This window comes from Tenrec ecaudatus, chromosome 5 (assembly GCF_050624435.1).
Source record: "Tenrec ecaudatus isolate mTenEca1 chromosome 5, mTenEca1.hap1, whole genome shotgun sequence".
Taxonomy (NCBI): Eukaryota; Metazoa; Chordata; class Mammalia; order Afrosoricida; family Tenrecidae; genus Tenrec; species Tenrec ecaudatus.
In genome coordinates, this window is record NC_134534.1 from 2,663,447 (window position 1) to 2,681,503 (window position 18,057).

The window sequence follows — 18,057 nt, forward strand, 5'->3', positions numbered from 1 at the left end:
ATGGTCCTTTTCTCTGACCACCTCACGACACAACAGGACACGCCACACCAGCCCTCAGGGACCTTCTGGTCCTGCAAAGCTAGGCTCAGCCATCCTTGCCCTGTGGTTGGGGCTCAGAGATCTGAGTGGAATTTGTCCTCCGGACGTGGGATGTTTCCCTCCCCAGCTTTCCCCCACTCAGCCTCCCGCTGCTGTGGTACCTAAAGCCAGCCAGGTGGGGGTGTGCCTTCCCGCTCGCCCTGGTGGCTCGGGTGCCCCAGCATGCCCGGTGCAGGTGCCTCTCCACGTCGCAGTCGACAGCAGCCACACCGCCCGCCGTCTTCCCTGCATTTTCAGGTCCCCGTGTGCGAGGGCCCCGCGAGCTCCACAGCCTGGCCGGCCTCCCTCCACGGCAGCCTGTGTCCTGCAGTGGATACCAGTGGCTTTTGTTAGAAAGCGGCTTCATTCCTTTGCGCTGAGGCAATGCTGCGTGATTCAAGGAGATCGTGTCTCAAAATTGGTATTCCCATGAACTTGCCAAAACAAGTCACTTCCCGCTGGCTCTGCCCCCTGGATCCCCTTGCTGCTTTCCCTGGACACTGCCCAGATTGGCCTCGGAAGCTGGAGACCATACTCCCTCTGCACCCAGAGCAGATGCCATGTGTCCTCGGCCCTCTGTGGTGATCCAAGTCCAGTCTTCAACATGCTTCTCCTTGTGCAAAATCCGGGAAAGGTGGCTTGTGGCTTCACAGTACAAGAGGGTAGCAGGGAGGCAAGGATAGAGAGAAGCACATCTCTTTTCAGGTGGGTGAGGATATGGCACTGACTGAAAGTCCTAGAAGCCTCTCTCACACTGATTCTGCGTGTGGACACAGAGAGGCTGAAGCCCAAACAGACCTCCGTGGAGCAACTGGGGGCTGAACTCAGGCCTTGAGGCAAGCAGTCTGTGCCGAAGACACTGCGCCGGCACTCTGGTCCTATGGCCGGGAGCCCAGCCGAAATGGGGTTGCCTGCTTAACTAGGAGGAGATGCAGCTCAGGCCTGGCACTGCTTCTTGGCCGGCGTGGGCATCAATAGCTCCGAGTTAGTGGCCTGGGTCACCAGCCCAGCTGACCTGTCTGGAGGAGGCATGTTTCTATTCACGTCTCAGCCCAGAATGGAAACAAGGGGGCAGGAGGGCTGCTTTCAGTGACGCTGCGTCCTGTTGCTTGGGAGCCCCAGAAGACTGGCAGATTCAGGAGTGGAGCTTGGTCTCTCACTTGCTGTGTGGTCTCTCATCTGGGCTGTACCTTGGGGGCCCTGGTGCCATAGGGAATTAACCCTTCAGCCTCCAGCCATGACATGGGAGACAGGATCGTGGGTGCCAGTGAAGGTCTGCGGCCTGGGGGGCAGTCGCCCTACCTCCCACAGGGCTGCTCCGACCCGGGACCCTGCTTTGTGTTGGACTGATGCTCCAGTGGTTTTTGGGGTGAAGTGAGGGAGTAAAAAGTAACATCAACCCAGCGGAGGAATGTTCTTCTCCCTGCTCTTGAGAGGCCAAGCTCAGGCCTGATAAGCAGGAACTCTGAGTCTCCCATCTGTTGGCAGGTCCAAGACCTAAAGCCCTCCCCTCAAGAGACACGCACGGGGGCTCACTGCCAGGCCACAGGAGGCAACTCAAAGCTTGCGAGTGGAATGGATTGCTACTAAAAATACTGGCTGTTTGGGAAAATATGCTTCAATTTGACCTCCCTGACACTCATTTGTTGCTCTGGGTTCCTCAGCAGCTGTAAATACTGACATCCAGAAATGGCTCTGCCCCTGCCCCCACCCATCTTCCCCTCCTGGACTCTCTGGGCTCGGGCCACGCTGGGCTGCAGACCACCACTTCCCTCCCGGCAGCACTGCTGTGCGGGGTGGTGTTGGGGCCCCAGAGGAGGCAGTGAGGTCGAGGGGGTATTTCCTGCATGGGTGGAGGAGTGCGACTGTCTTGCCCATCGCTGCGGTCAGCAGTTGGCTGAACAGCTGGGGTGAATGCTACTCCAACAGCCATGAGTGCAGCGCAGCTTATTAACTGTGGTGCCCTGGTGACAAAGACGGGGCTTTCTGCTCTATCTCGGACACCCCTGGGGGCAGTTCAGGCCGGCCTGCAGAGAGGCACTGAATCAGTTTCCACTCAGTTGCAGCAATGTTGTTGCTATTGATACATGAAAGTGGCCTGGGCAATGGGCTGCATACCTTACCCACGGTCACTAGTCCCACTCACTGCTTGGGGAAACGATGTGGTGGTCGGCACCCAGAAAGATTGAGTCTCGGAGACCCAACTGTTGTAGAATTTCCTAAAGTGTCCTCAGTCCTCTCACGACTGAGGTGCACACTGCAGTCCAGGAGCACGGCCCACGGTGTGGTGCTGGGTCCTGAGCGCTGGATAGCCCGGCAGTCTTCTGCCAGCGCAGAGCAGCTGCCTGGCCAGCCCTTGGGGTTTTTGAGACCCCCTGGTGGTAGAGCAGCATGCTGTAGACTGGAAGCTTTTCCCCCCAGGGGTCCCCTTTCCTTCTCAGGAAAAAAGCAAAGGGGAAGGAGGGAGCAAGAGGGTGAGGGTGTAGGGGTATGTTGTGTCGTAATGGTGCCCCACCTCCTGCACCTATGGAACCCATCCAGCAGTCTTCCTGTTGAAAAGCAATTGGGTGCTAGTCAGTGAGGGGCCAGGTGAGCCAGTGCCTTTGCCAGGGGTGGGGATGGGGGTGGGGGGAGGAGGCTTGTGCAAGAAGCGGGGTGGGGTTGGGGGTGGGGGGAGGAGGCTTGTGCAAGAAGCTGCCTAGAAGCCCGGCCCTGAAAGGGTCTGTGCGCTGATCTCAGTCCTGTCGTTGTCGTGAGTAATCTGGGAGTTGTTTACTGCGCTCCGCCCGCCCGAGGCTGGCTCTGAATGCTCTTCATTATGAGGCCCCAGTCACCGTCGTCAGAGCCACTGGGAACAGGCAGTTAGCAGCGGAAGCCTGGCTCTGGCTGCCTTCTGAGGGGGTTGTGTGATGGCAGGCAGCCAGGACCGAGCCGCCCTTCTCCGTCAGAGGGGCCCTGGGGAGGCAGTGGCAGCATGAGGGGCTGAAGCTAGCCCACAAGTGGCAGGGTGAGTTACCGGTGTCCTAGCTGTATGTGCAGCTGCCCATCCCCAGACTGCCCTGGGCATCGGAGGTGACCGGCTAGCTGGCTTATTTGTCACCTCCTGGGCTGCTGACGGCACCCCCAAGGTCTTCAGCTGGAGACTCACAGTGGCCGGTGTGCAGCCGTCGCCCTGGCTCGTCCTGGTGCCCCTGCCCAGCTGTACTCTCACCTTGGGCTGCGCTCTCCATGGATTTGGACGGGGTAACCTGACCCGGCAGCGCCCCGTGTGGGATTTCTTTGTCGCTCCGCCACTCACGGCTAGCCAACTGGCAGGCCTGAGGCGAGTGGGGAGAGTGCTGGTGGGGGCCCCTCTCCCCGGCGTGCCCCTGAAAGGCTGTGTTGCCCCCTAGCACAATCCTGGAGGAGGAGAAGGTTCAACAAGAGGAGCGCATGAGGATGGAGTCCAGAAGACAGGTCACCGTGTCCTGGGACTCTGGAGGCTCTGATGAAGCACCGCCCAAGGTAGAGTGGGACCCCCGCGGGCCGGCCCCCCACTCCCCCCTTACCAGAGGAGCCCTTCTGGGGCCCACCAGCCCCTCCCACACACACCCTGCCCGTCCAGTCCGGCCCAGCCAGCTGCACCCAGGCTTTAAAGCGGCCTGACTGAGCTCACAGAGCCTGTGTGAAAGGTCAGGGTTAACCCTGCAGTGGGCTCCAGCCAAGCCACCTGCCTTCACCTCACCCTACTCCTGGGCGACAGAGTGGCTCTGAGAACCTTGGGCACCCATTCACCTGCCTGCCTTCCCTCTTGCCAGAGCTGGTGACTGATGTGGGAAGGAGCACCCGCCTCCATGGCCTTGCTGCCCCCTCCCTCTCCAGCCGCTCCCGGACTGTGTGTGAACTGCCCCCAGGGTCGTGCGCAGGGCCCCATGCTGGCCACCCTGAGTTCTCCACAGGTGGCTCAATTGCTGGTCTCTAGAGCACTCATGGGTAGAGACTTTTTTTGCAGTTAGCAAAAGTTGGTTGACAGGAAAATGTAAGTCTTTCTCTGGTTGTCTTTTCTGAAACTGTTCAGAAATCTGTGAATGCAAACGTTACTTAAAGCGTTTTTCATCGTGGTGCTTGCCTGGAAAAATTCTGTCTATTGGTCAGGCTTTTACACAACCCGGCATCAAGCACGGTGGCATACACAGGTGACTGCAAGTGAGTGACCCAGTCCCAGGGCTCTGAGAGGGAAAGGCTCTGCGGTCAGCCGCCTGGCAGAAGGACCTCGTCATCTGTCCACAGACTGGCCGCTCAGAGCCAGGGCCATTCTCTGTCTCTGCTCCAGTCTAGCAGCAGCAAGACCTTCCATCTCCCACAAGTAGTCTGAGCCCTCAGCCCAGCCTCCCAGGCCCTCCACTTCCTGCCTGTCATCCCTCAAGGGCACTCAGGAAGCAGGGTGCCTCAGGCCTAGACATCATGCAGATCTGTCCCTATATATAGGGAGGGCTCGACCCCTTGCCATCCAGGTGACCAGGCAAGCGCCCTAAACACCCTACACCTCACTCTTGTCCTTTGTAAAATGAGGGCTGGTGATCCCTCCCTCGTGGAATGCTGGAGGCAAGTGGGACTGTGTGTCACCTCACTGATGTGGTGTGTGAAAGGTGATGCATGGATCTGGTAGCTGAGATGGCGTGTTTCATCACGTGTGTGACCTGGTATGTGTACTTGGTGCTGTGAGATGGTGCGTTTTGCTCCAGGTGACGAGGTACAGGGCAGGAGGTGTGCTTGATAAGAAAACAGGTAATGACTGCAGCTCCCCCTTAAAACCCACTGAATCTCAACATTCTTTTGTATTTTGTTCTGTTGGATTTTTCACTAATCCTACTGGGTGACTTCGTGCAGCCTCAGTACCTCTGGTTCAGAAGCTCCCTCTGCCTGCCTGCCAGCTGCAGCAGTGGGATGTGCACCACGTGTTGACAGTGTCTTGTGAGGCAGAGTGTCCCCTCAGGCCCAGGGCTTGGTGGGCATGAAAGTGCAGCCCCACCCATCCTTCGCAAGCTCAGGTCTTGCTGAGAGGGGCCCCACAAGAGCTGTTACGCTGCCTTAAAGGAACAGGCTGCCCACTCTCGGGTGCACAGGGGTGGTGCAGATGCTGGTACTCAGAAGCAGCAGTGTGAGTCCGGTCCCGCTTGCTTGGTCCTCCAGAAGCAGATTCCGCCTCTTTGGTCACGTCTGAGCCAGCCATTGTTTCCGCTTCCTCCGGCAGCTACCTCTGCCTGTGGTCGAGTTGGCGGCCATGCAGGACAGAGCAGACTTGTCCATGGCATTTCCGAGGCAGACAGCCTCATCTCTCCCTCAGTGCGGCTGGTGGGCTCAAACCACTGACCTCTCAGTTGGCAACCCAGCCCTACCCCGCCGCTCTGCCAGCTACTTGACAGCAGCTGCGTTCACCGATGGCTCTTAGATTCAAGGAGGAGCAGTGACTTTGTTCAATCATTTGTGTGGAAAATAAAGAGTTTTCTACCATAACTTAAAAAGGAGACATTTGCCCTCTCCGTTTAAGATTCAAAGTCAAATGCCTAGTGTCAGAAAGCAGGACAACTACAAACTGGTTGTGAAAATACTTCATGAGGTTTTCGTCAGTACCTAGTGCCCACCTCTCCCACATCTTCATCTTTGGGGACATTGACTGGAGAAGAGCCCCGCAGCGGAGGAGCTGACCTGTGGGCCTGTCACTGCAGGGTCTCAGACCAGAGGTCATCCTTGGGCCGCAGGGGTCCCAGGACCAGAGAATCAGAGCAGTGTCCACAGCAGAACTGCGCCTCCACGTACCTTTCCCTGCACACATGTTAGATAGTGCAGCCACTGTGGCCAGTAGACAGCTGGAGGGGGGAGAGGGCAGCGTGTCAGACGGTCCCCTCTAACTGTCCCTCCAGGACCTGTGTCCACAGCACGGAAACAGGCCAGTTTACCCAAGAATGCCCTGATGAGGCGGCAGCAGCAGCTTTTCTGGGCTTCTGAGGGTGTTGGTAGGGTTCCTCCTAAGAGCCAGCAGCTGGCCAAGGAAACAGGCTCTCTGCCCAGACCTGCAGCAGGGCCTGGGGCTGCCTCTCGGGGTAGGTTCGTTTCCCTCCTTGTTAGAAGGCATTGTTGACAGACTGATTGTTCAGCCATCTTTTTCTAACGCTCTTTTTCGCACGACTTTGAAGGCATCTCTGACAACCCATGCAGTGTTGGGGCTGGAGGGACTTCAGGGGCTTGTAGCTCAGCCCCATTTCATCCAGGAAGGAGGAAGAGAAGAGAGGCCAGGCAGTTCATCACTTGCCCCTGTGCTCCACCGGAAAGCATCCAACTACTGCCTATTCGTGGGCCCCAGCTCCTAGAGTCACCTCCCCCTCCCATTCAGGGGGCAGACAACATCCAGACATCCATGCACAAAGGCTTTGGCAGTAGGTTTTGTTGTTGTTGTTGCTATTTTCATCGCTTTATTGAAATAGAACTCACCTGTTCAGGTACGTGGTGCCGTGGTTTCTAGTGCATTCACAGATGCTGCGGCTCCCATCAGGTGTAGAACATTTTCATTGCTCCACCAAGACACCCGTTAGCAGTCACTTCCTGCTCAGCCCCCGGCCCCGCCTCTCTAGGCTTTGCTGTCCCGGACGCTGACATGCGTGATGGAAGCGTGTGTTCTGTGGCATTGGGTCTGGCTCTCACTGAGTCAGTACCCTCGAGGGTGATGACGCTGGGGCCAGCGCATGTCAGGACCATGCCAGTGCGCCCTCCCACTTCTCAGGGCTGGTAAAGACAGTTCTTATGCTGCTTTTTTTAAATTATTGGTCTTATTTTGCTCTTGTGCTTTTAATTAAAGTATAGATTTGCCAAAGTAAAAGGCTGTGCTCATTCACCTGCTGGTTTGTCCACAGCCCAGCAGACCAGGCTACCCCAGTCCGAGGTCCAGTGAAGGGTTTTACCCCAGCCCCCAGCACGCGGCGCAGAGCAATCACTACCAGGTAGGTCCGTCCCAGCAGACGCACGCTCCATGGGGTGGGGTAGGACATGTTTGTAATTTTTGTTATGTGATTAAGAGTGTGGCTGGGTAAGCAGAAAGCTAAGAACAAAGTTGTCTTAGCCTACCTAGCACAGCCTGAGAGAACATGGTCCTAATGTCCCCACGTCAAGGACTTGACTGTCACACAGTTGGGCCGGGTGCCTGCCCCCAACTGTTCTGGCAAAGGTACAGCGTGTGCCTAGTGCTCCCTTCTACATAAAGGGGCTCCACGCTTGGGGTGGGGGGCAGGGTGTTCTGGAAAAAAATCCAAATTCACCTTCACAGAAATGAGACGAGAGTCCATGTGGGCGGAGAGAGCGTTTGGGTTGGGACATCCATGTAGATACACATTAACAGGTCACCAGGAAAGACGAGGCCCAAGCCGGGCGCCTCCCCTTCTGTTGCTGGCCTTTCCTGAGGTGTGAAGCACGCAGGTCTTTGTTACAACAAATGCACCCCAGGGTGTCCCCACCCCCATGGGGTTGTAGAACATAGCTGTGAGCCCAGAAAGCTCCCTGCTGACCTCTCCCCAGCCAGTCCGCCCCGCCTGCGCTCTGTCTAGAACCCCAAGTCCTGCGGTGCTCTCTCGCCCCGCCGTGAAGGTCAGAGTCCTGGCTCCCAAGAGGAGCCTTCGATGAAAGGGCTGTGCCACCATGGTGCCAAAGCAGCTGGCACTGGGGTCTGGCCAGGCACCCGGGTTCCAGAAGGGCTGCTGCTGCTGCTGAATCCCAGACATTTTCCTCTGGGAGAGAAGGCCACAAGTCACTTCCCTTTCCAGAATGTTCTGGGTTTACTGAAAGGGGATCCCACTCCCTCCACCCTGCTCTTCAGAGCAAGTCCCCAGGCGTGGAGGCGTGAGCCTTGTATTCTTCGCACGGCCAGCCTGGTGGGCCTGCTTTTAGTAAGAGAGGGAAAGGCCCTGTGCCTGAGGACAAAGGGGGCCCTCTACCTGCAAGGAGGGAGGGGCGGTTTCCCACCCCGAGAAGACCGGCGCTGTCCTCACCCCCCACCTTGAGTGGAGTGCTGGCCGGGGCGAGATGGAGGACGGCCTCCCCCTGCAGGGCCTGTCGCTCCATCTACAAAGGAAGAGCTCATGAGTTCCATCTGCGGCCCCTTCCCCTCCCAGCACCATGGTCCCACAGGTGTGGTATGGGCTCGGCAGAGTGGAAGCCCAGGCGCATCTCCAAGTCAGTCCTCTCTCCTTTTCCCTCTCCTCCCCTCCCCCTCCCTCTGGACAATCCGATGCTGGCTTATGCCAGGAGACCTAACCCACAGAAAGCCTTTGCGGAGGGCTTACAGGTTTGTGTGAGTATGCTCCGAGCTGGATGCTCTTTGTCTCCTAGAAGCCATCTTCCGTCCTGACTGTGAGGTGTGAGGCAGCAGGTCTGCAGGTGCTGGGGTCCAGGCATGGCTGTCATTGAGGCCCAAGGTCCGCCGGCCACCCTGCGCCCGTGCTCTGCTGCGGGCAGTGGGCTGTGCAGGCGGTGTTGTCAGTCCCCTGACTGCCCTCATTCGCAGGTGTCTGGCTACCCTGGCTCGCATGGACTCCCCGCCATGGCTGGCAGCATCTACCCTGGCCAGGCCACCCTGCTGGACCCGACCGACTCTTGGGACCACAGGCCTCAGGAGATAGCCATGTGGCCCCCCAGCATGGAGGTACGGGTGCTTGCTGACCCTGGGCCCACAGTCCCTTTCACTTCTGAAATGTTGACATCTCTTGATTTTGATGACCTCGTGTTATATTACCCACCCATGTGGCACTTCTGGTTGGGCAATGTTTTCCTGGAAAAGAAACCCAGGGAGAGGCACTCAGCCCAGCAGCCGTTTGTGTGAAAGGCAGAGCCCCAGCTCTGGGGGTGTCAGCACGCTGAACTCTCCTGGCCCCCTGAGACCCAGGGCCTGTCTCCCGGAGGTCTATGCTGTCTCCGAGCTCCTCACACTGGCTCTGTGGGCTAGCGGTCATGCACACTGTGAGGCAGCCCAGCACACCTGATAATTTGCCACCTGCAGAACAGTTGTCCCCAGCAAGCACCAGAGGCCCAATGTCTCCCACCGTGCAGCTCGGCTCCGTCTTGAGAGCCGTGCCCATAGCACAGTGAGGGCGTCCTGAGATCCAGTGTGTGGTTCCCGCTGCCCACAGGACCCTGCGGCCCTGGAGACACGGGGGATCGGGCAGGTGTTGCCGGCCCATCTGATGGAGGAACGGCTGATCCGGCAGCAGCAGGAGATGGAAGAAGACCAGCGCTGGCTCGAGAAGGAGGAGCGGTTCCTGGTAATTGGGGCTCGGCACTGTCCCCCCCGCTCTATCAGCCTCGCAGTATGCTCTGAAGTTCACTGTCCGCAGCAAGGGAGTCGTTTTGACTGCTCTCACGTTGCACACTAACTAGCCTGTCACTGAGTGAACTGTGAGCATGCCGTCAACGGCGGCATGGAAAGTCTCGCTCAGCCTTGTCCCAGTGTCCTCTCTGGACAGCGAAGGATGGAGTGGAGTGACAGCTGAGAGTTCAATCCTGACTCTGCAGTTTACTCACCCTGTGACCTTGGCCAGGCTGTGTGGTCTTTCTTCTCAGACACAGGGAAAAGGTGCCCCTCCTGTGTGGTCACTGAGAGGGCGCCGTTGGCCGGGTCTCAGAAAAGCCTAGAAGGTACCCTGAGCACCATGTTTGTTTTCATTACAAAGCTCCGCCTCCCCTTCTGAGTGTCCTCAGACACACAGGGGAGTTGTCCCTGACGGTGGTCAGTGGCCATCCCGCTTCATCTGTCTGTGGGGCGGTGTTTTCTGAATGGTGGGCCATGGGTGAAGGGGCTCTGGTAGCACGGTGAGAATCCCAAGGTCAGCAGCTCCTCAGAGGATAGCTGATGCTGTCTGTCCCGGGAACCAGTAGGAGCACTTCTGCCCTGTCCTCAAGGGGCTACTGTGAGCTAGAGTCAGCTTGGGATCAGTGAGTAGATGTGTGTCAGGCGTCTCCATCGGTCAAGGCCATTCTATAGGACCATCGTTAGGCTGTCCAGTACAGCTGCCTCGCGAACCTGGGCCAGGAACCTGGGACACCAGAACCCCCGCTTTCTCTGGCCACTAACACGTAACCTACACACATCCACCCATCCGCTGTACATGACTAATGATCCCTTGAGCGTTATGTCCTGCTTAGCCTCTGAGGGCATTCTGGCCACCTACCTTCCTTTCCTCGCCCGAAGATTCCCACCCGTGGGTGCAGAAGGGCAGCTGCAGTGCACTTTAAGTTGTCTTTGGACTCATCCCTCTGAGCACAACGAAGCCACTCTGTCACCTGTGCTGCCTCCTGGCCCTCCTCTCTGTGGAGACCTCAGTCCCACCTGGCACGGGTCACGTCTTGTGTCTGTTACCCCTGTGGGCCACTGTTACTTTTCAAGTGTCCCCAGAATCCTTATGATTCTTTTGCAAACAGAATTGCCCATCATTGTTGCACGGCCTGGGTCCCCGGACACCTGTGCTACAGTGACAGCTTTCCTGCATCAGAAAGACATGTCCCCCCCCAAAAAAAAAGTAAGATAAAATAAATACATTTTAAAAAGAAAGACGCCAGCCGAAAGGACACCTTGGCACAACCAGAGAGGGTTCCCACGGAGGAGCCTGTGTCCCCAGGGACGTGGGTGTGTGCAGACGGGGGCTCCCTGGGCCCGAGTGCAGAGCCGGTGCTGTGCTGTGTGGAGGTCTTGCCAGGCTCGGGACACAGTGCAGACATGCTCGGAGCATAGTTCCTTCTTCAGCCCTCCTTGGGCCAGTGACTTAATTAAGTCCCTTCCTGTGAGGTGCTGGCCAGTTGGTTTCTGGTTTTACAAACCGTGCCGGCAGTCAGGTCTCCACCATTGTGGGTGTCTGGGGGAACCTCAGAGAATCTGGATGTGCATCCTGGCTTGGTGCTTTGCCAGGTCTGTGCACGTGTGGGACGAGGCAGCTTGCCCCAGCAGCACAGTCTGGTCTCAGGACTTGCCGTCCTGGGGCTCATTTGCTCCATCTGCCACTGCAGACCTCGCCCTCGATGTCGGGGTTGTAGACACAAACGGTCCTTTCTTTTCCAGCCGCCTTCCTCCAGAAGCCCCTTGGGGACAGAGAGGGCACATGGGAACAGGAGCATCTTACTGTGCTGTTGGGATTCTGAGGGATTTCAGCAAATCTTGAGTTTGCAGGCTGGCTGGGAGACCAGTTGCGCATTCTGCTCATCAGTATGACTCCATTGGGATGCTGGGTTGGTCCCAGGAGCACCGTGGGCTGGCCCTAATCCTACCTCTCAGTGCTTGCGCCCCAGAAAGCCTCTTCCCTCCCATTGATGTGGACTTCAGACGTCACACTCCTGGCCCAGGGGAGCCTCCAGCCACATGGTGCCAGCAAGGCCCCTTGGAATTTGCTAGGCAAACAGACACCGGAAACTCATTCCAGGCTGGGGGGATGGGGGCGGGGAAGGGGGACAATGGGTCGGGAGGGATTGTGGGACTCTGCCCATAGGAAAGCAAATGAGATTCCAGCGCCCCTTGGTCCCCAAGCAGGCTTGTTCAGCAGCCCAGCAGCTGCTGGCTGTGTGGGTTTCGTTCCTGGCTTTTCATTGAGGTACATACACGTTGTATTCAGCAATGGTGGGTTTGCGTAACCCAAGCCCCAGGCATCCAAAGACGAGTTCATGGGAAAATGGAATTGTGACAATGTGCAGCTTCTCCACAAACTTTCTGACGGCCCCTCGTGGGCTTCCTTTTCCAATGTGGCCCTGCCCCAGGGCAGTCCTTGTCTGAGCTTCTGTCACCCTGAACCCCTGGCTTGCTCTTGGACATTCTGTCATCCCACGGAGAGAGCTGCTTGGTGTCTGCCTTCAGCCGCACACCAGAGTGAGGCTTGTCCTTGGCCTGAGGGACTGCAGCAGTTCATTCCTGTGACTACTGCCATGGCCTGTGAATCTTCCGGGCACCCGCCCCACCCCCTTTGCTGTGCTTATTGGCTGTTTAAAGATAACCAGCTGTGTGGGCGTGGCCTCTGACCTGCCATAGCAGGAAAACCAAGCTGTGCATCAGGATGCTATGTACTGCCAGGTCGGACATGGCCCACCTCCAACCCTCCTTAACCGACTGTGACAGCACCCCAGGCACGCTGCTGCTCAGCTGGACCCCGCACTGTGTTGCAGCAACTAAACAGCTCACAGACAATGCCGGCGATCTTGGAGTTCACGGGCGACGATTCAGATGAGAAACACTCAGGACCGTTTCCTCGCTGCTGTGCGTACAGGCAAGCTGCTCTCTGGCCCTCGGCCTTCTTGGACTGACCTCGGCCCTGCTCCTGCGGCGTTACAAAGATCTCTGGGGCTGCCACTCCACTGTAAGCCTCAGCCTACAAGCATGCTGCTCCCCTCCGTTCCCCCAGGGAAGTGCCCAAGGGCACCCACTCCACAGCCAGCCTCCTGCCCAGAAGCACCTGGTGTCATCTGCTTTGTGAGAAGTCCACCTGGCTCTCAGGCTCTGACTTCTTGTTCTACTGCTGCCGCTGCCCTGCCTCTCGTCTCCTTACAGCTGCCGTTTCCTGGATCCAGGAGGAGGCACGTCAGGCAAGGACCTGGCTCTTCTCCGGCTGGTAGTGAGAGCCCCACCCCTGCTTCTGCGATGGCTGGTTTGGTACCCAGCAGGCTGGCACTCAGTCAGCTCCGTGCTCAGACGCGTTAGGAAAGGAAGGAGTAATTAACAGCCACTGCGGCGACTATTAGGTGCCATCGAGCCAGTTCCAACCGTAGCGACCCTGTGCCTGACAGAGCCAAGCACTGCCCTGTCCCGCACCATCCCCACGACTGTCCCTCCACTTCCACCTGTTGTTGCAGCCGCAGCATCAGTCCATGTTGTTGAGGTCCTTCCTCTCCGTCGCTGCACCCCCACTTTACCGAGCATGATGTTCCACAGTGAAGAGGTCTCCGCAGAGCCTCCAGATTCAGCACAGACACGAGAAGGAACTGGCCGTCCACTCTGGAGGGAGGAACTAGCCACTGAAAACACCATGCACAGAGTGGAGACGCTGCCTGATGCTGAGCACTGATGTGACCCACCGCGTCACGCCACTCAGTCTCCTCTGAGCAGTGCCTGCTCCTGCCTTGCCATGTCCATCTTGCAGGGTTTCCCTCTGTGACGCCTCGGTGGGAGGAGCGCTCTGTTCTGCACTAACCTGTGTCCTCACTTGGGGGCACACGTTTGTTTTTCATCAGACACTGCAGTGGGGGAAAGGTGGTGAAGCTCCTCAGAGGCCAAACCCCCCCACCATTCCCTAGCAGAAGCTTCCAGAGAATGGTCCCAGCCACAGCAGACAGCCCTCTGCCCCACCCCTCTTCCCTTCCTCTCTGCGATAGCTGGGTGGCCGCCCTGCCAAGTGAGCAGTCCTTTCCTGATGGGGCTCTAGGCGAGACAGCCCTGCAGTGTGGAAACGAGGAGGCCAGCCTGGTGTTCTGAGCATGGACGCCACACCGGTGCTGGAACTTTCTCCCTCATAAGGCAGCCACAGTTCGTCGGATGGACGAGGACATGTCATTCGGGCAGGATTCTGATCTCTGCTGCTGAGTGAGGTCGTCAGCCCCGGTCTGGTCCCCTCGAGTTTATCCCAAGCTTGAGGACAAGCTGATAGTGACAGGACACAAGACTTTGAGTTGCAAGTCCTGAGTTTAAGGCCTTGTTGGCCAGTCGGAGGTGGGGCTGTCACCTGAGCTATTTCTGGCTGTTACGCCATAGCCTAGAACAGCCAGGGGCTGCTGCCTCGGGAGGGCGTGTGGTGACCCAGCCAGAGGAGGGAGTTACAGGTGTCCCCATGGGTGAGAGTGCTTACTGGGGCCTGAACTGTGTGTGTCACTGGGTCCTGCTCTAAGGAGAGTACCACGAGACAGTGGCTTGGACCAACAAGTCTCTTATCTCACAGTTCAGGAGGTAAGAAGTCCGGATTAGGGCACTATCTCTAAGGGAAGGTCCTTGTGTGTCCCCTGAGATCTTCACCTGCCTTGGCATCCTCAGCACAGGGACCGCAGGTCCTTGGACATGCTTCCATTCCAGGTGGTACTCAGGTCCCTCCGATCTGCCCTTGTATCCCAAGAAGGGACTGACTCATAACACACCCAGTCCTGCTGTCGTGTGCCCTGCCTCAGTCACCACGCTGCCCCCAGTCCTACCTGGGGCACATGGCAGAGGGGAGGAGTTACACACCCCTCACCACCTGGAGGATAACTGCACTGCCCGGCTACATTGTCACATCTCAGGGGTCATGGTTCAGTCCATGACATCGGTAGCCAAGAACTGGGAGCAGCCTGTGTAGCTATGAACAACATCCCTGTGGGCAAATGCTCAGACAGTCGGGTGCTGAGCAATATGGACACACGGGGGATCAGCCTTGAGGGGTGTTAGGGGACACACAAGCACAGAAGTGACTGTGTGTGTGCATGTGTGCGAGTGCTATGGATGGGGGGAGGGGTGCAGCACAGGGGCTCCCTTGGTGGTTGTGGGGCTACTGGGAGCCAGAGGCCCTGTCTGCCTGTGAAAGCTGGACCCGGTCCAGGGAAGCATACGCAAGGCCTCTCCGCAGGTGGAGCACGGTGGAGCAATGCCCATGTCCCGCTGTGTAGATGTGTGAGCTTACACTGCAGAGCTGCACGCAACAGTGAGGACCCGGTCCCTGGCTGCACGTCGGCAGCCCTGCACGTCAGCAGGGGTGTTCTGAGGCTCTGCTGCTGGCTTCCTGTGCGCACCCTCCTCATCCTCCTCTTCCTCAGGTCGGTTTGGGGCACATACTGCCCTCGGCTTCCTGTGGTTGATGATGGTTCTGAAGAATGAACCATTTGATGTCCATCTACTTGTGTAAGGTCTCTAGAGTAGATTGTCTCCCGTTTTCTTTATTTCTACTGCAAAGTCTTTAGACCTAGAAGGTTCTATGAGGGAAACAGGAGGAGTCTGGGAGTCTTTCTCACCGGCTCGGTTATGTCTGCGTCTGAAGAAAGAAAGCTCAAAGCGTCATTTCCATTCAGAGAATCCAGTGGACTGCCTGTAGGTAGAACGTTCCCATTGTAATATTAAAATCCCATCTGCAGGGAAGGACTGTGCACAACGACAGGAGCAGCATCTGATTTGTATGGGAATAAAAACAGTTCATGCATACAAAGGAGCTTCAAAACATTGGTGGGGGAGTGGCCTTCCTGAAGGCCTCTTGCCTGTGAGACGGTAGAGGTGCTGTCGATGGAGCGCCCTGTGCCCATGTGTCCAGAGCCTTGTCTGTGTACCGCTCTTCCGGAAGCCCCACATCTGTACGAATGCTTTCCTGCCACAAACATTCCCTGAATATCTAGGGTGTGTAGGGTGCTGTACCCGGCATGTGTCTCACGCACATGATGGCCCATGGTGAGGTGCCGTGAATTCCACTCCATGCAGCCCCGCCCGGCTCCACCCTCACAGTTGTTTGAGCCTATGGTTGTAGCCATTGCCAGTCCATCTCGCGCAGAGTCTTTTTCGTTGTCCCTCGAGGCTCAGATGCCCACTGAGGGGAGCAGCTGGCCGTAGTCTTGGGGAGGGCCGTTCATTGGGGCCAAGTCACCTGGGGAGGAAATGCCCTGTGAGTCCTCAGCCAGCTCAGGCTCTGGGTGTGGGTTCAGTTGTATTACCCGGCTGCCTTCCTTCCTGTTTGGTGCCCATCAATGGACCCCAGCCTTAAGGCCACACCTGCTGGCTCCTCTCTCCGGGCTTGGCTTCTGTCTGTGGGAACCCCCATGCACTTTGAGAACGCCTGGTTCCCACCATTGTGTCCACACCGTGTTTCCCTTTCCATTTGAAAGAAGTGTGTCCTCAGATGTGGACGGTGTGCGCAGCGGTCCCGTCTCGAGACGCTCCCTTCTGTTTGTTAGCAGAGTGCCTCTGCCTAGTCGAAGGGCTTTCAGGATGTTCAGCGTCCGCCTGCTCCAAAGTCGCCCGCTGCCACAGGCAGGCCTCGGGCACAGTGACTCGGAACCCGCCTCCTCGCACCGGGTCCGTGGAGCACTGGGGTTCAGCTGCTCCGGCCCAGGCAGGCCCCAGGCGATGCCCCGTGGAGAAGGGGTTCATGGCTCCCTGGGAGTGGGGCCGAATGCAGGGGGTTCTCAAGGCGGGAGATGGGACACTCCCGCTCCTGTTCTGGGGACCTCACTGGGCTCTCCTTTCCAGAAGCCAGACGGGAGGCTGTCCCGAGGCAGCATCGACAGGGAGGACGGAACACTCCAGGGCCCGGTGAGTGGTGTGGCAACTGGGTTTCCGGCTCCCCTTACATGGGATGGAACCCCCACCATCAGCATGCTGGGCCCATCACACAGAGGCCTGCCTGTGGGGGATGGGGGTGGGGGGCAGCAGCCCCTGGGGGCTGGGGCCCAAGAGGAGAGGGTTGGAGGTGGGGGGGTATCCAAGCGTGCGTGCACCACTGTCAGCACACAGGTGGTCATTTGCCGAGAGTTCAATGCTAGTGTACATCAGTACTTACTGAAGCAAGATTTTCCTACACCCCCTGTTAAATTATATTTATTTTGTGGTTGTGGAGAGTAGACTCATAAAGCCCACCTGTCTTCAGTCCCTACCTGTGCCATCTCCAGCCTCCTTTTCCAGCTGGTCCCCGCCCTGTTTGCATGAGGGCATTGCTCATCCAGGGTTCAGTGCCAGTGTTCTTGGGGCAGGCATGTTCACACCAGGGCGTTGACAGAATTTTTTTTCCCCCACAGACTGGAAATCAACACATCTATCAGCCTGTGGGGAAACCAGGTGAGTGGAGCCACTGTGTGTGTGTCAGCAAGCTTGTGTAATTTACAGGGATGCCACTGTCTCGAGGTGTTCTGGACTTCCCTCCTGGCCATTTGACCCTTCCCCTAGACCGTCAACCATGAGTTTACTCTGTGGCACCCGTGACTGCAGAGGAGCTTCAGGAATGCACGGGTGCTTGGCGGGGGAGGTTTCCTTGTCTCGTGTTTATATTAACCCCTGCACCTGTGTCCTTCATTACCAGATCCTGCAGCTCCACCAAAGAAACCGCCACGCCCCGGAGCCCCCGGCCACCTGGGAAGCCTGGCCAGCCTCAGCAGCCCTGGAGACAGCTACAACGAGGGTGTCAAGGTGGGCATTCCAAGCCATGTGAGCAAACAGCTCACCAGGTGAAAGGGTCCTGTGGTCCTGGTGGGGGAGTCACAGGAACTTTAACTGAGAAAGTTCCTCTCCCTGTTTGTTTCTGCTCACTAGAGCTGCAGAACTCAATCAGATCCTACCTTTCTGAATGTTTTCCTCAGGCAGAATGTTCATTTGCTTTAAAATCCATTAGGCCAGAACACCTAATGTCAAGAAAGACATAGGTGGGCTCCCTGGCTTCAAGTTCGTAAAGGTGGCTCCACTTGAGAAAGTTTGTTAACTTTCCACACGGGAACAGAATCCTGTGCTTAGAGGTATCCAGTTCTTTGGGAGCAAGGGTCCACACGGCTTCCGCTGGCTTGTGGCCTCTTACGTTCCTCTCCGCCCGAGTCCCTGAATGGGCAGCAGCTGACGTAATCCACGTCTGGGATTTTCCTGGTCTCCTGAGGCCCTGCAGAAGGCAGGCTTTCCTCCTCTCCGCCCGGCATAGATGCCCCTCACCCCACAAGTGTCTCTGCCCACAGTGCTGTGGCACCCTCCTCAGACCTAAGGTGCCCTCTCCTCACCGCAGTCCGCCACCTCTCCCTGGAGATCGTCCTCATGGCAGGCATCACCCCACCCCCAGAAGACTGGCCTCCCCTCACCTAAGTGGCCTCCCCACCCCAGCCCCCTTGGAAGAAGCACCAGGGGTGTAGCTTCCTGTGTCGTTTCTTTAACGAAATAAGGAAAATTGAGGGAAACTAAGTTCCTGAAACTTCTCTTCATTTTCCTCAGCCTCAAGAGCAAACTGTGAAGAGGGCTGTGTTTATTGTAGTGTGATGTGAGCTCAAGATGGGACGTGTTTG

The 18,057-nt window shown here is 57.4% G+C and overlaps 1 protein-coding gene across 7 annotated transcripts in view; it reads left to right on the forward strand.

The window, feature by feature from the left end:
- PTK2 (protein tyrosine kinase 2) overlaps positions 1 to 18,057 on the forward strand; it is a 181,529-nt gene that overhangs the window by 155,365 nt on the left and 8,107 nt on the right. For 5 of the 7 annotated variants that reach the window (XM_075549219.1, XM_075549213.1, XM_075549215.1 and 2 more), the window contains 7 exons: positions 3,471 to 3,582; positions 6,969 to 7,055; positions 8,612 to 8,749; positions 9,234 to 9,365; positions 16,271 to 16,333; positions 16,816 to 16,855; positions 17,097 to 17,203. In XM_075549219.1, coding sequence (XP_075405334.1) covers positions 3,471 to 3,582; positions 6,969 to 7,055; positions 8,612 to 8,749; positions 9,234 to 9,365; positions 16,271 to 16,333; positions 16,816 to 16,855; positions 17,097 to 17,203 — 679 coding nt within the window. Of the gene's footprint in view, positions 1 to 2,921; positions 3,086 to 3,470; positions 3,583 to 6,968; positions 7,056 to 8,611; positions 8,750 to 9,233; positions 9,366 to 16,270; positions 16,334 to 16,815; positions 16,856 to 17,096; positions 17,204 to 18,057 lie in introns of those variants that run through there. The other 2 variants (XM_075549220.1, XM_075549218.1) reach the window with 2 other exon arrangements.